Raw genomic sequence first — 17,883 nt, 5'->3', positions numbered from 1 at the left:
AACCCTAACTAGCACCGCAAGCGGTGGTAACGGGTTCGAGCTTGACGCTACGTCGCGACCCGCGCCCACCTCGTCGCTTGCGCCCTGATCTCGTCTCTCGTTCATTCGCTGCTTGCTGTCGTAGTTCTAATTGGCGCCGTCCGTGCGGATGTTGGGCTGTGGAGTAAAGTCATATATTATTTCCTGTTAAGTGCGTTACACTTTCTGTCGGGAGGACATTGTTTGCGTGTTCAGGATAGGTCCCTGGCCTCACATACAAAGTTCCATGCAGAGCGGTCAATGTACAGTAAAGTTAGAGGGCACTTCCTGTTAAAATGGCTGACTTCCTGTTGGGTCAGAGCGTGTCTATTAACATGTTCAGGGAAGTTCCCTTGACACACATATAATGTTTCGTGGAGATAGGGCAACGTACGGCAAAGTTAAATTCTACTTCCTGTTTTGGCGTTCCACTTCCTGTTTGGAGTTTAGCTTTTGCAGACATGTCCAGGATAGGTTCCTGGTCTCACGTGTCAAGTTCCGTGCAGATTGATCAATGTACGGTAAAGTTACAGGGCACTTCCTGTTTAAAATGGCTGACTTCCTGTTTGGTCAAAGGCGTGTCCATTAACATGTTCAGGGAAGTTCTATTGACTCACATATCATGTTTCGTGGCAATCGGGCAATGTATGGCAAAGTTACATTCTACTTCCTGTTGCGGCGGATCCACTTCCTGTCAGGAAGTCATCTGTTGCTGACATGGTCGGAGCGGTTTTGTGGTCCCACATATCACGTATGAGGAGGATACATTTATCCCTGTTATAGCAGCATAAAAAAGTGTGATATGTAATGTTATATCCAGCAACCAGGGGGCGCTGTTTTTTAAATTGAAGATTTTCATATAGACTTTTTCAGGGTCAGACGGTCATCAATCCAGGGAAGTTTGGTTCAGATTGGAACAGGATTTACAAAGTTATACCAGTTTCTTTTGTGTTGCACAGTAGATGGCATAGTCTGCTGCCACCAGGGGGCGTCGTTAAGACATTGAATATTGTCATATAGACTACTTCAAGGCATCAAACCAGGGAAGGACATTGGATCCTCCATCGCAAAGTTATAAGGGTTTCGTTGTCTGTTTTTAAAAATCAGAATGTTTGCCAACTTTAGCGCCCCCTATCTCATACGCCGTGCGACATTTTAGAAAGCTTTCAATAACATTTGATCCTCAACTCGTCCACATTGACCTCGCCAAGTTTGAAGGTGATAGCACAAAAGCTCTAGGACAAGATAGATTTTATAGCAAATAAAATTATTTCTGTTTCCACCAGGGGGCGCTGTTTTCGAAATAAAATATTTTCATCTAGACTTGTTCAGGGTCGGACTGTCATCGATCCAAGGAAGTTTGGTTCAAATCGGAACAGGATTCACAAAGTTATCATCATAAATGTACTTTTTTTGGGTAATAATCCTCTCACCACTAGAGGCGCTGTTTCCGAACGTGACCGTTTTTTTATATTCATCTTTAAGAACTATCGATCATGAACCACGGCAAGTTTGGTTCATATCTGACCTTCCAATGCAAAGTTATAAGAGATTTGGTCAACATCAGAATGATCGCCAACTTTAGCGCCCCCTATCTCGTACGCCGTGCGACATTTTAGAAAGCTTTCACTAACTTTTGATCCTCAACTTGTCCACATTAACCTCGCCAAGTTTGAAGGTGATAGCACAAAAGTTCTAGGACAAGATAGATTTAATAGCAAAGAAAATTATTTCTGTTGCCACCAGGGGGCGCTGTTTTCGAAATTGAATATTTTCATGTAGACGTCGTCAGGGCTGGAGGAACATCAATCCAAGGACGTTTGGTTCAGTTTGGACCAGGACTCGCAAAGTTATAAGAGTTTGTTTTTTTGTCGCAAAAATCCGACTTTGCACCGCCCACGCTGCTACACCGTTAAAGAATGCGCTATCATATTCAACACGCATCATCTACCATGTGTTTTCAATGTTTCAGTGTCATTTTGAGTGACACTTTTACAAACTCTGTAAAAGTTATTACCGAAATCGTAAATAAACTTTTTTTTTGTATATTCTCTTCCACCACCAGGAGGCGATGGTTTCAAACGTGATCATTTTTGCATAGGTGTCTTCAGCAACTACCCATCAACAATCATGGCAAGTTTGGCTCCGACTTGACCTTCCATCGCAAAGTTATAAGCGTTTCGTTGCGTGTTCGGAAAATTTGGAATTTTCGCCAACTTTGGCGCCACCAAATACGTCCGCTATGCGATATTTCAAAAAAAATTTCAGATTAGATCGTACCTCAACTGGTCCACATCGACCTCGCCAAGTTTGAAGGTGATTGCTCAAAAACTGTAGATTTTGGTATCTACGGCAAGTTATGCTGTAAATTCGCCAAAAACGCCTCCGTTTTCGCCTTCAATCCAAAATGGCGGCCTTCCTGTAGGTTTCACAGAAAACTTGTGATTGACTTTTGCCCATGGCACAACCTAATGAACGTGTGTACCAAGTTTCGTTCATGTACGTTATTCCCGACAGGAGTTGACCTAGTAGCACTTTTTTGCGTCAGTATTTAGCCCCGCCCACTTCCATTTTTTGACGCACATTCACCGAACCACTGTGGTTCGGCGATTTAAGTTAGGTCTGATGTTGTCCCAAAAATTCGCGAGGTTTGAGATCCGTTTAGGCCTTCAAAAAGGCACTTTCTTCGTGGGAAAAATAATAATAACTAGCACCGCAAGCGGTGGTAACGGGTTCGAGCTTGACGCTACGTCGCGACCTGCGCCCACCTCGTCGCTTGCGCCCTGATCTCGTCTCTCGTTCATTCGCTGCTTGCTGTCGTAGTTCTAATTGGCGCCGTCGGTGCGGATGTTGGGCTGTGGAGTAAAGTCATATATTATTTCCTGTTAAGTGCGTTACACTTTCTGTCGGGAGGACACTGTTTGCGTGTTCAGGATAGGTCCCTGGCCTCACATACCAAGTTCCGTGCAGAGCGGTCAATTTACAGTAAAGTTAGAGGGCACTTCCTGTTTAAAATGGCTGACTTCCTGTTGGGTCAGAGCGTGTCTATTAACATGTTCAAAGAAGTTCCCTTGACTCGCATATAATGTTTCGTGGAGATAGGGCAATGTACGGCAAAGTTACATTCTACTTCCTGTTTTGGCGTTCCACTTCCTGTTTGGAGTTTAGCTTTTGCAGACATGTCCAGGATAGGTTCCTGGTCTCACGTGTCAAGTTCCGTGCAGATCGATCAATGTACGGTAAAGTTACAGGGCACTTCCTGTTTAAAATGGCTGACTTCCTGTTGGGTCAAAGGCGTGTCCATTAACATGTTCAGGGAAGTTTTATTGACTCACATATCGTGTTTCGTGGCGATCGGGCAACGTATGGCAAAGTTACATTCTACTTCCTGTTGCGGCAGATCCACTTCCTGTCAGGAAGTCGTCTGTTGCTGACATGGTCGGAGCGGTTTTGTGGTCCCACATATCAGGTATGAGGAGGATACAACAATCCTTGTTATAGCAGCATAAAAAAGTTTGATATGTAATGTTATATCCAGCAACCAGGGGGCGCTGTTTTTTAAATTGAAGATTTTCATACGGACTTTTTCAGGGCCATACTGTCATCGATCCAAGGAGGTTTGGTTCAAATCGGAACATGTTCCACAAAGTTATCATCATAAATGTACTTTTTTTGGGTAATAATACTCTCACCACTAGAGGCGCTGTTTCTGAACGTGACCGTTTTTTCATATTCGTCTTTAAGACCTATCGATCATGAACCACGGCAAGTTTGGTTCATATCTGACCTTCCAATGCAAAGTTATAAGAGATTTGGTCAACATCAGAATGATCGCCAACTTTAGCGCCCCCTATCTCGTACGCCGTGCGACATTTTAGAAAGCTTTCACCAACTTTTGATCCTCTACCTGTCCACATTGACCTCGCCAAGTTTGAAGGTGATAGCACAAAAGCTCTAGGACAAGATAGATTTTATAGCAAATAAAATTCTTTCTGTTTCCACCAGGGGGCGCTGTTTTCGAAATTGAATATTTTCATGTAGACTTGTTCAGGGTCGGACTGTCATCGATCCAAGGAAGTTTGGTTCAAATCGGAACATGTTCCACAAAGTTATCATCATAAATGTACTTTTTTTGGGTAATAATACTCTCACCACTAGAGGCGCTGTTTCCGAACGTGACCGTTTTTTCATATTCGTCTTTAAGACCTATCGATCATGAACCACGGCAAGTTTGGTTCATATCTGACCTTCCAATGCAAAGTTATAAGAGATTTGGTCAACATCAGAATGATCGCCAACTTTAGCGCCCCCTATCTCGTACGCCGTGCGACATTTTAGAAAGCTTTCACCAACTTTTGATCCTCTACCTGTCCACATTGACCTCGCCAAGTTTGAAGGTGATAGCACAAAAGCTCTAGGACAAGATAGATTTTATAGCAAATAAAATTCTTTCTGTTTCCACCAGGGGGCGCTGTTTTCGAAATTGAATATTTTCATATAGACATTGTCAGGGCTGGAGGATCATCAATCCAAGGAAGTTCGGTTCAGTTTGGACCAGGACTCGCAAAGTTATAAGAGTTTGTTTTTTTGTCGCAATAATCCGACTTTGCACCCCGCACCTCGCTACATCGTTAAACAATGCGCTGTCATATTCAACACGCATCATCTACCATGTGTTTTCAATGTTTCAGTGTCATTTTGAGTCGGATACGACAATCTCTGTAAAAGTTATTACCGAAATCGTAAATAAACTTTTTTTTTGTATATTCTCTTCCACCACCAGGAGGCGATGGTTTCAAACGTGATCATTTTTGCATAGGTGTCTTCAGCAACTACCCATCATCAATCATGGCAAGTTTGGCTCCGACTTGACCTTCCATCGCAAAGTTATAAGCGTTTCGTTGCGTGTTGGGAAAATTTGCAATTTTCGCCAACTTTGGCGCCACCTATCTCGTGCGCCATGCAATATTTCAAAAAACTTTTCAGATTAGATCGTACCTCAACTGGTCCACATCGACCTCGCCAAGTTTGAAGGTGATTGCTCAAAAACTGTAGATTTTGGTATCTACGGCAAGTTATGCTGTAAATTCGCCAAAAACGCCTCCGTTTTCGCCTTCAATCCAAAATGGCGGCCTTCCTGTAGGTTTCACAGAAAACTTGTCCACGACTTTTATTTAAAGCTCAACCTAATGAACGTGTGGACCAAGTTTCGTTCATGTACGTTATACCTGACAGGAGTTGACCTAGTAGAACTGTTTTGCGTCAGTCTTTAGCCCCGCCCACTTCCATTTTTTGACGCACATTCACCGAACCACTTTTTTACAAAATTTTCAGCGAGGTCTGATGTTGTCCCGAAATTTCGTGAGGTTTGGGATACGTTTAGGCCTTCAAAAAGGCACTTTTTTTGTGTGAAGAATAATAATAATAATAATAACTCTTTCAATTACAATAGGGTTCTTGCACAGTCGTGCTCGAACCCTAATAATAACTCTTACGATTACAATAGGGTTCTTGCACAGTCGTGCTCGAACCCTAATAATAATAACTCTTTCAATTACAATAGGGTTCTTGCACAGTCGTGCTCGAACCCTAATAATAATAACTCTTTCAATTACAATAGGGTTCTTGCACAGTCGTGCTCGAACCCTAATAACTCCTTCAATTACAATAGGGTTCTTGCACAGTCGTGCTCGAACCCTAATAAGAAAAAAAAATCACCTGGCTTGATGAATCCATGTCCGATCATCCTGGCTTGGTCTTTGTGCAACCAACTGAGCCTGGACACCCTTGTTTTGTATTCGTTAAACCAGGCTCAGTCAATCATCCTTGATATCAGAATCCTGCTTTTGTGCAACTTTAATAAATTTTAACCTTTATCTTAAAGTACTGTTTCTGTCTTTTGCTTGTTTGTGACAAGGGTAATTGAAAGAAGCCAGTGTACGACCTCACACCTTCCCATCTTAAATTTAATCCTAATTAATAATAATATGCTTATTATTAATTAGTGATAACTGATAGTCGAGAGACACTTCAAATTCGTTAAGTGACAGTCCTTCTGTCATTCTCCTCGCTTTGAGAGGAGTGGTGTCCTGTTTTGTTATTCTTAAGAAACTTAGTAATAATTAATTAATAACATTAATTAAAGCTCACATAGGGTGGTCCTGTTGCACATAATGTGTTAGTTATGGAGGTCTACTTGCATACATTTACTTGTTTTTATGGTCAAAAACCTCCTAGTTGCTGTAAACGAGCCGATAGAAATCTGTCTTTTCTGATGCTCTCCTGAGCCGCGATATTTCAGACTGAACTCTCACACCCAGAAGACGGAGTGTATTGTGATTGGCCAGCATTTAGCCTTCCCAACTGTCTTGTGATTGGCCAGTACCCGGAAGTGACATATTCAGCAAACCCACTCTCAGAAGCGCAGCTCCCCCCTCTGGAACGGTGGATGCACTGCTACTCATTATCAAAACATTGTTTTAACAACAATAGCTTCTTCACGACTCCCCGCCGCAGTCCCTTTTATGACTTTGACCCGGAGTCAGACCCAGAGTCAGAAGACACTGTCGCTCGTGAAACATCTACACAACGGACATTATTTTTCTTCTGCGGTTCAATGTACGCAACCGGATGTGCCCGGACTAGTGCCCGGAGCAGGAGGATCTGCTGCTCCGGAGAACCGCTGTTTACATAACCGGACCGGGTTTTTTCAGAGATCTCACTGAGCCCGAGATTACAATAAAACACAGCGTTCTCAGCAATGGCTGAACCGTTTGTTTTGAACCTTCAGGGCTTCATGAAAGCAGATACACACTAAAAAACAGCGTTAATTGGAACTTCCGGTCTAGGTCCGCTTTAATCATTCATACATATTTTCTCACCAATTATCACCGTAAATCACAACAGTACTTTCCTCCTAAATCCCCATAAAAATAATAATTAAAATAATAATAATAAAAACATTTAGTTGACCAATCACAATTTTGTTCAAGCAAGAACGTGTCGACCAGTCGACTTTGACTTTACAGCTCTACTGACGGTTGTCCAGAAGACAGTTATTGACACCCTTCGCAAGGAGGGTAAGCCACAAAAATTCATCACCACAGAAGCTGGCTGTTCACAGAGTGTATCCAAGCATGTTAACAGAAAGTTGAGTGGAAGGAAAAAGTGTGGAAGAAAAAGATGCCCAACCACAGCCTGTGATGGTTTGGGGTGCAATGTCACCTGCTGGTGTTGGTCCACTATGTTTTTTGAAAACCAAAGCCACTGCACCTGTTTACCAAGACATTTTAGAGCACTTCCTGCTTCCTTCTCCTGAAGAGCTTTTTGAAGATGCTGATTTCATGTCATCCAGCAGGATTTGACACCTGCCCACACTGCAAGAAGCACCAAAAGTTGGTTAAATGACCATGGTGTTGGTTTACTTGATTTGGCCAGCAAACTCACCAGACCTGAACCTCTCAGACCTGAATCTCTTGTCAATAGGAAAATGAAAAAACAAGAGACCAAAAATTGACGAAGACAACGACGACATGGATTTTGAAATGTGATATTATGACTATTTCAAACTGAATGTTTTTTCTAAATACATTATTTACTATAGGTTTTTGGTACATGAATTGAAAATAATTGAAAATAGGATCTTGCTGTATCACTAGGCCAAAACAACTAACACAACAACAACAAATTAAAGATATAAGTTAAATAACTTAATTAGTCTATACTGAATACAGTCAAATAAACATCTTTAAATAAACACTTAACTGAGCATTACCTAAGCTAACGTTATGTCGTGCTATTCAAAACATGCATCTGAAACGTAACGAGTTTCCTCTATTAATAGAAAGTTTTACTGTTAAAAAGTTATCTACAACAAAATAATCTCTCTCTCTACTGTATACTAAGTGTCAAAGGTACTAAAATAAAAATAAGAATCTCTCTAAAATAATGATAGAAATAATGCGTATCCTGTATTAACCAATCAATAACACATTTATCCCTACTTACGATTTTTTCTGTAGCCTATTCCATCTGTACATTATAGGGCTGTCAACGGATATTCTATATTCGAATATATATTCAAATAGGTTTTAAAAACAATATTCGGAGGTGAAAATTAATATTCGACTGTGGAAAACACATCCGCGCAGCCAGGGCGCTGCAGTCTGCTTTGGGAGTGGGCGATCAATCACTGAATGAAGCCTGTCATATTTGGGACAAGAGTCGGGACCTTACATTGTTAGCACAAAACTCTTGATCAGCACTTAGCATTTGTTTGTTGTTCATTTAAACCAGTATGAGCAGAGAGCGTGAAGACTTGGCACGGGACGGGAGGGCGAGAGGGGAGAGAGAAGAGAGAGGAGGCATGGGAGAGTGCGAGGGAGCAAGGTCTGCAGTCTTGGCCATTAGTTAATTTACTTATCTTTGTGGAGGTAGATGAACAAAACTGTATCAAATATAACCTAGCTTAGCTTAGGTACCGTTCTTTCACCCTTTTCTTTCCCTCCACGTCGGACTGTTGTCTCTACTCTCTTTGCCTTTCGCACGCCGCAGCTAAACAGGCAGGTGGTGACTCTTGCTACTTGCAGGGTAGCATCGCAATTCACGAAAAACACCATGTTTTGTGCCAAAATCACATTTCATAGAATAATTTCCGTTAATATAAATATAAAACAACATAAAAACAAGGTAATAAAAAAGGACTGAAGGTGTGGCGGCTTTTATTTTGCCTTGGCGGTGCGCCACAATCAATCAACACATAGAAGAAACCCTGCATATTAATAATGGTGATGATATTTATGTTATTAATAATAATAATAATAATAATAATAATAATAATAATAATAGCCTTGAAACTGGATCTGGATCCTGCAGCCTGCAAGATGAGGACACAAAGAGAGAGCGAGAGAGAGGAAAGGAAGGGAAGACAAACGAGGGAGAGAAAGAACAAGGTTAATGACATATAATAAAGTCATATTCATACCCTGAGTGTGAGTGCACCACAGGAATTCCGGCAGCACTCTAGGTCTATAGCAGCCTAACTAAGAGATGGTCCAGGTTTCCCTGAGCCAGTGTAGAGAAGCTAACACTGGAGTGATATGGTCTCTCTTTCTAGTTCCTGTCAGAACTCGTGCTGCAGCATTTTGAATTAACTGAAGGGTTCTAACAGACTACAGTTATCTAATCTATGTGTAACAAAAGCATGAGCTAGTTTTTCAGCGTCCTTTAAGGATAGAATGTTTCTAATTTCATAAAGATGGAAGAACCCACAGTCCTCTATTAAGGAAACACTCTTTACAATGCTGTCCCATATCCCACCACGACCTGCAGACATCAGGAGGTAGCGGAGGCTGTGCCATAATTAACTTTAGTTTCTAATGAGGCATTATTACTAATCGGGCTGCATCGATTACTCAAGTAATTTGAGTAACTCAATGACAAAAATTCCTTGAGGCAAAAACTCAGCCTCGAGTATTCGTTTAAATTCTCACTCGTTATGCGGCCTGTTCAGCGCAGGGATCATTTTTCCACACAGAACGTAACGTAAAAGGTAGAAAATGTCCAAAGCGTGGGACCATTTTACGCCTCACAACCCAACAAGGTGCAGTTTAACCACTGCAAACGAAAACTGCCGTACCACAACAGCACGTCCTCAATGATTCAGCATCTGAGCCGAAAGCATCCAGTTGCTAATGCTAGCGCCACAGGCACACGCTAACGTAAACATTGATGTTAGCTGATTTAATGTAGATTACCGGACCGTACTGTATTTGTAGCGATGTTGTGACTGTGCTTTCAATTGTTTAAATAATAAACTTATTCATGGTAAATTGCAAGAGAGTATTATTGCCTACACGCAAGATAACACACACACACACACATATCTTGTCTCTCTCACGCACGCGTACAAATGCACACGCACAAATGCACACGCACACACACACACACACACACACAGTTAATATAAAACTGTTAATAAAAGTAAAAACATCTTTAAACAGTTTAATGGGGATGGGACCTAACTGACAGGTTGATGGTTTGGATGATGATACTAATGATGTAAGGGCAGAAACTGGTATCAGCATTAGAAATACTTAAATAATTCCTGAAGGGAAACTACTGCATTTGTGAGTTGGTATTGTTTTATCCATTGGTTATGAAGTCAAGTTAATCTTCACTGTTATCATTAAGACAATGGATGCAGGCTAAGCTGCGCTTACAGCGCCCTCTAGTTGACTATTAAGAGCACATGGTACTTTCCGTTTGTAGTTAGAACTCAGTAAATCCGTCGTACATTTATAACTGTTGCGTGTCCAGCTTTTTAATGGAACGCAGTGAAAACCGCTGACACTGTTGATGGCCCAGATCCAGACTGAGCAGGAAAGCAGATTCTGAAACTTTTCTTGAGGAACATGATAGACGGGAACTAAATTTGATGTTCCTCTCTCTTCTCAGTGGTTGGAGACGCGGCCCAGCAGGCAGCAGTGTCCCGTATGTAAAGCAGGCATCAGCAGAGAGAAAGTCATTCCACTGTACGGCAGAGGGAGCTCCAGCCAGGACGACCCCAGGTACACTCTGCATCTCATTTGTACCTGAATATAACAATGTCGGCGTCATTGTCTGAGTCATTCAAGTTCCAGTTTAATCAATCATCTGTATTTATGCTCAGGTTAAAAACTCCACCTCGGCCTCAGGGGCAGAGGACAGAGCCAGAGAGCAGAGGCGGGGTCAGTCACTTTCTCTTGTCACTGACTTTCTCACTGTTCAGAATGACCATATCTTGACATGTATTTTTGTTCACTCTGCTCAGATGTTCCAGGGTTTTGGAGACACTGGCTTTCACATGTCATTTGGCATCGGTGCTTTCCCCTTTGGCTTCTTCACAACAGTCTTCAACACCAACGACCATTTTCACAGAGCAGGTAAAAAGACACTGATCCTGAGCAGATGAGTCACAGTCGTACACATGAACACAACTTGAGGTGATAGTACTTTTTATTGTATCTTTTTATCTCAAAACAATGATGCCATATTCCCACCCTCACTGTCTCTCATCTTCACCGCCTTTCTCTTCATGTGTTAGAAGGTTGTTTGGTCTGTTTGCTTTATTTGTGTGTGTATGTAAGTTGTGTATGTATGCAAGTAAAGACTGTGCGACCTGCTGAGGGTCTACAGTTGAAAATGTTGATTAATGTGCATTGTTACTTTTTTAAATAAAATGAATTAAACAAATAAAAGTCAGGTTTCTGGAACAAATCAGGTCATGACAAAAGTCTCTTCTCTTCTCTATCAGATCAGTACGCAGGTGATCACCAAGGCAACGGGAACCTCAACAACGGCAATAACAACTGGCAAGATTCACTTTTCCTGTTTGTGGCCATTTTCTTCTTCTTCTGGCTGCTGAGTGTGTGATGGGGGTGGAATGAATGAATGAATGAATGGATGGATGGATGGATGGATGGATGGATGAATAGACAGACAAGTGTGTCAGTGTGTGCGTTTGCACGCACATAAGTCCCTCCTCTGAGCAGTTTTGTTCCTTAAACATCAAAAGGACAGAAGACGACATAGATGTCGTTATAGCAACCATTTCTGGCCAAGGAGTAACTGTGTGTCATGTAACATGCTAGGATTCTTAAGAGACTTGAAAGGTAAGAAAAAAAAAAGCACAGCATTTTCATGTCCTTTTGTCTCAACGAAACCTGCCATTGCACTGTGACATCATTCGTAGGTGGCACTGTACTAAACGTTGAGGTGAAACCAACATACAGAAATGGAGATTAAGGAATTTATTTTGGGGAGATATTTGTGAGCAATGTGAGAGTAGAAAACAATAAACATGACACACACATAGTTTGACTGTTCCTCAACTTAACAACATTTGACCTACAGAAACGTGTCAGGTTTACATGGATCAGACACCAGGAAGTCTTTGGATTGACATGTTTTACGTGATGCGTAAACCTGTGTCAATGTAATGTAATAGCTACTGAGACAAAGTCAGTGCAGTGTAACAAGTGTTATATAACCTGAGCTCCAGCGTGATTCTCGAATCTTTCTCTCACAGTCGACTTATTCCTTTTCCTTACTCTTTATGTCTAAGTGTGTGTACATTATATATTTGTATATATGAATATTGTAAATGTTTTTACATGTTTGACTGGACGAGCAGCCGTAGAGTCACAGAAAGGAGGAGACGTACGAGTTAGCCTCATGATGCTTTTGTAAAGCAACAAACTCTTTGGTTCTTGGTTTCAATAACCTTTTTCCCCACCCCATTATAAACTCCTCTCTCAATTAGTGAAATAAATGTCACAATAGTAAAATTGTTGGTGTGAAGTGATTTATTTATGGTTGTGATGGAAGTGATGGTGCACATGAAGACAGTGATTCACATTCAACTGTGTGTTTAATAGCTTTAATAGCTAAGATCCAGTGTGTAACACTTACAAGGGTTTATTAAAAGACATTGAATAGATTACACATTATACACATTATGAATATTATACATTTTATTTAAAAGCACCTTTATGTCACTCAACATCACTTTACAATAACAATATGCATGGTTAAAAACGGACACTAAGGGTGAATTCCAATTCCTTGCTTAACCCTCAATCTCAAAAATGCGCTCCGGCTAGTCCAAGTGCTGTCCCGATTCTCAGAAAAATTAAGTTGAGGGTCAGGTTTAAGGGCTGTATCGCCCTCAATATTGAGATTTTCCGAGACCACCCTTGGGAGCAAGGGCTACCCAGAATGCATTGCGTGTTTTCACATAAGAAAGATGGCGTCGAAAGCAGCGAAGCGAGTGCAATACAAATTAAGTATTTTCTTTGTTAATAGAGATATAAAAATGATGAAAACCATTGTATTATCTTAGTTTAGGCCCATATTATGGATTACTGACATCATTGTTGCGTAACATTTATTTTTATTTTACGATTTTTTGTCAATAAGATGAATTGACAAAATTCATCTTAGTCAGCTGTCAGCTGAATATGTCCGTGGTTGTGGTATTTGTATGAGTATCATCTTATAACTAACTGACAACCTAATAACTTGACTGACAAACGGATCGTAATAAATAATCCTGACGTAAATGTGTTCTTCTTCTTTTTTGGAGTTGACAGACTGGACGCAGCTTTCGCGTTATTCTGCCCCCTACAGTCTGAAGACATATCTGCATTTAAAGGGACACTGTGTAGTATTTATGGGTTTATATGACCCAAAATCCACATTTGTATACATATTATGTGCTCCTGCATTGTCTAGTCGCTGTATAATATTCTTTGTTTCATTTTCGTAGTGTTTCATAAAGTCATGTAAAATAACATGGTCGCGGGCCGCTACTGCATTGCCACGACGCCACGTTTCTACAGGAGCCTGTACAGACAAACGTGAGAGAACAAATCAAGCGTCTCTTTACTTGTAGCGGAAGTCCCGCCTCCTCTCTCTCCGCTTCGTCTGCTACGGCCGCGGTAGCTCGCCCTCTCCCTCGACTCACAAACCTCATCTGCTGACACGGAGACAGACGACGAGGACGACATTTGACCGGCTGAGGATACCGTAGCGCTCAGGGAAGGGAGGGGGTGAGCAGAGGAGCAGTTCTTTGTTGTAAATTTCAGCCTCTCCTCTAGATGGCACTATAAACTACTTACTTCACCTTTAAGGGGTGTCCCATTTCTAAGTGACAAAATAACCCTCAACACTTGGTTTTGAGGCCAGTTAAGATAAGGGTTGAGCTTGAGGGTTAAGATAGGAATTGGCTAGTCAATTGGTTAGTCATGATGCACCTCATTTAATGATAAAAAAAACAATATAATTCATGCAAACTGGCATTTTTTTCATTTGGATTATTGCAGCCTGGTATATGTGAAAGATTAGCAGAAAAAAAATTGCATTATTATTTTTTTTTAGATTTCATAAAATATTCAGTTAACACACCTATAGCACCGACGGTGCTCATACAAATACAAGCTATACAAATTGTGTACATTTCTTATTTCTTAGACCAACATCAGACCTCATTATAGATACCAAATAAAAATAATTATATATATTTTTTGTGCTGTAATGAAGAAAATTCCATCCTTGGTATCCTCTCCTTTGCAGAGGTTATAATCAGAATGAGCTGGGTCTTCTGGGCCTCTTTTTTTTCCCGTTGCTGATCTCCGGCTCCCGGTGTTTGTTGCTGAGCAGGAGGACATTTTTTTCCTGCTTCGGAGTGTAGGACAGCAGGGTGTGAGTAAATGGAGAGATGGAGGAGCCTCTGGAGCTGAGGGGTAAGCTCTGGTCAGTTTTTACGCATTGTGCCAAAGATGGTGATCTTTCTTCGCAGCAGCTCCTCTGCCAGCCCAAATGAGGAAAATAAATGATCAATAGTCACAGTCAACCTCCCAGTCCCTCCGTCATGTCCAACGCGACCCTCTCTGTCCTTGGTTTTCGTTTCTGCAGCGCACCAGCTGACCAATAGACGCCAACAGAAGGAGTCCAAACTAAGCCTGCACGGTGGTGGCATTGAGGTCCTTTCACTGGGGCACTGTCATTCTCACATGCAGTTTGGTTCATTCCATGATAAGTTTTGTGATCTCCGTGGTGAACTAACAATGGCCACGGCATAGCGGGGAGGTTCTGGAGTTAGTCCTGAGTCTGGAGGCTTGAACTGGAGCGTCAGGGTGTTTGTGAGTGCCCAGATCTCTGCGTTTTTTCCATAAAAGATCCGCTAGTGTCACTTTTTAACCCACAGTCAGAAGAGTCAGTGGAGTTGGTGGGACATGAGAAAGCCCCTGGGAAGTACTCTTCATCGGCTGTGTCTGTGTCTGTAGCTGATGGAACGCATAACACTCCGTGCGCTCGGGTGCAATTACCATGTTTAGCGCCTCCGTGGTGCCGCTGTGGTGCTTCATTGTGTGTGGTTTGACATTCAAAGTCCAGCTATGCTCCTTAGCTCTGCACAGACACCTCATCACCTGTAAACCTGTGATCATTGCAGCGCGGTGCACAGATCGGGGTTTGTTTTGGCTCTAATTTTTGCTGTACATTTCATGTGCTGGGAAATCGATTTCAAAGCAGTAGAGACCCCACAATTTAGATGTTGGGGTACTTTTGGGGAAGTTTTTTTTATTTTTTTTTAAAATTACATGAAAGGAGGGCATGGAAAAGGTGCCACTTGAAAGCGACCTGTGCTTTTACACATTCTGTCACACTGTAAAGGCAACGTGTGTGCGTACACATGCGTGTGCACTCGCATGCACACATGCCCACACACATGTACTCACACACCCATGCAAAATTACCGCCATGGACATTGTGTGGAGAGAGGGGAGGCGTGGTTTAGTGGGAGTGGCCTTGATCAGAAAAAGCTTCTTTTTTTTTCATATTTAAAGCCTTTTGCTTCAAATGATGTGACAAAATTAGCTGATTCATGTTTTTTACTTTATATTTGAGCAGGATCAAAAATAGTGATTTGAATGGGTTTCAATGAGCACACTTTGGTGTAGAGGTGTGTTAACGTGACTATTTTTGTTCACGTTGTTTAGAATGGACAAAAAAAAAATCACATGAAAACATTTTAAAGCACTCATAAATACACAACCAGAAATTTAAAAAACAACATGTTTTCTCAATATTCCCAAAATACAGAAAAATGAAGAATATTTTTTCCTAACCAATTCCAAAGATCCTTAGTACTCATATTCCTTTCAGCCGTCTTTGCCAGAAAAAGTAGTTATTATCAGTGTTCTATTATATTATATATAATATATTATATTATATTATCAGTCATTGTCCAATCAGAATCGTCAGATTCAAGTCATGTTTTAAATGGTCCCGCCTCTTTTGTGGCAATTTGATCGACATGGAGAATTGCCCCAGCATTCTCCCATTGATTCTCATGTTAAAACTTTTTTTTTTTTTAAGAAAAAATTTTCTCCAATGCATTTTCAAGGAGGATCTTTGGGCTCGCCAAAACGTGCTTGGGTCATACGTAAACTGAGCAAAGAGAAGAGGGGATATGCTCGATCAAGTCATGTCTCCAAATAAGTTGTTCACCTCTCTGCTCCCGGCACCCTAAGTGAACCTCACTGTTTTAAAAATACACAGAGGATCCGGCTTGTTTAACCGGTCCCAGCACTAACTGATAAGTACACAAAGTTTTACCAGTGCAACGGAGTTCACGCTTTCATATGTGTGAGCTGTTTATGGCTCGTAGCAGCGGTAAACAGTCATTTGAAGCTACTTTCGTCAGCTTGTTTGCTAACTTTGTTGATATTTGTATTGCTCAGGGTTTAACTGCAGGTTAAACTTCACGCAAATCAGACAAAATAAATTGTTTTGTGTAAGAAAGTTTTGTTCTAAAGAAAAAAAAGATATATAGAAATAAAAAAATATTTAAAATTTCGATTACAAACGTATTGTTATTTTATTCATATCCTGTCAGCATTTTTACGCTAACCACGGGCTCGCTATTATCAACATAATCGTAAAAAGTAGCGATAATTGCATTTTACTGTATGTGATCAGTCAGAGAAACAGAAATGGAAAGAGCGAGTGTGTTCAGGGTGAGTATTGGTACGATGATAGTGAAAAGATCAATATTTTTGTGAGCGCAGTGTCTCAGTCCGCTCACTCAGGTCCAGTAGGCCCCTCCACTGGTGAGATGGCAGAGAGGAAGAGGAGAACTGTGTGGAGCTATTTTACAGTGTCAGACAGAGAAACTGCTTCCTGTGACATATGCAGTAAAGTTATACCATCCTGTGGTAACACGACAAACCTGTACAAGCACTTAAAAGCTGTACACCAAAGCGTAAATGCTGAGCTGCAAAGCAAACTGAGGATTTTATTTTAAATTTACATTTCTCAGTTCTCCAGTTTTGTGTTCATGTTTAAAACTTTGGTTAATAAGTATTATTTTCTTATTTGGCTTAAATTGTTGCCCTGTGTTTTATTATTATAATTACCTGGTCTGTTCAGTAAAAACATCAGAAATGCAACATATATTTATATAGTGTGAGCATCATACTGTAAATGACAGTGTAATCTACAACATGTTATGTCATCGTCACAGTTATTTTCCAGATTTTCCCTTCATCTCTTGTTACATGATACAAACCTGAAAAATAAAGGTAATATCTCTTCAAACATACTTCTGTACACTCAGTGTTAGATTTCGCAATGATGTTATTTTTTGGATGTATTTCTGTCGTAGTGTGTGTTTATGTGCGCATTAGAATGAGTTAAGTACGGAGCCCCTAGCGCGAGTTTTACCAACTAATGTCTAGTTATTGCTAATGGCACGTTATTGTGTTGTAACTTAGCTTTTTGTAGTCATCAGTCCACATATCAATGCTCATTCCTACGTCTCCATTCTTCAGAGCATCTTTGAGTGCCTGTGCCAGAACTTCCCTCCTGTCATCGGCCTTTTCAAGGCAAGCCTGGGAAACGGTGCTATGGTGAGGCAGGATGGACTGGGCCAATACACGACTATATGTAGCACCAACATTGATCAACTCTTGAGCTAGCTCCTGGAAGCCCTGACCACTTACAGTGTAAAACGACCTTATGTCCTTGCGGCAAACCTCAACGCATTCCTCCGTGAGGGCTTGCTGCTTGGCGTAGAAACAACATTGAAGGCTGACTACTATCCCTTCTGCCATGGCAAGCCTGCCATGTGTCGGTTCATCGTCGAAGTCCCCATTTTGTTGCTGTCATAGGAGAGCAGCGTGTTGCACTTAATGCATTGGACAAAGCCAACACAAATGTTGTCACTGCCCACGACTTGTTTGAAATGATTTCATACCTCCGACTTTCCTCCAGACTTGCTAAAAGTTAATTCTCCTGATCTAATTTTATTCTTTATATCTTCAA

At 41.2% G+C, this 17,883-nt stretch overlaps 1 protein-coding gene across 1 annotated transcript in view; it reads left to right on the top strand.

Moving 5' to 3' along the window:
- The window catches only part of rnf5 (ring finger protein 5), a 55,922-nt gene extending 43,598 nt beyond the window's left edge, over nt 1–12,324 (top strand). The window contains exons 3-6 of the mRNA XM_083899859.1: nt 10,474–10,586; nt 10,688–10,745; nt 10,829–10,940; nt 11,312–12,324. Coding sequence (XP_083755985.1) covers nt 10,474–10,586; nt 10,688–10,745; nt 10,829–10,940; nt 11,312–11,430 — 402 coding nt within the window. The 3' untranslated portion in view covers nt 11,431–12,324. The remainder of the gene's footprint in view (nt 1–10,473; nt 10,587–10,687; nt 10,746–10,828; nt 10,941–11,311) is intronic.
- Nucleotides 12,325–17,883: the final 5,559 nt, after the last annotated feature.

This window comes from Microchirus variegatus (genome assembly GCF_963457635.1).
Source record: "Microchirus variegatus genome assembly, chromosome: 13".
Taxonomy (NCBI): domain Eukaryota; kingdom Metazoa; phylum Chordata; class Actinopteri; order Pleuronectiformes; family Soleidae; genus Microchirus; species Microchirus variegatus.
The sequence above is the reverse complement of the archived record's forward strand: the minus strand, read 5'-3'. Positions and strand labels throughout refer to the sequence as shown.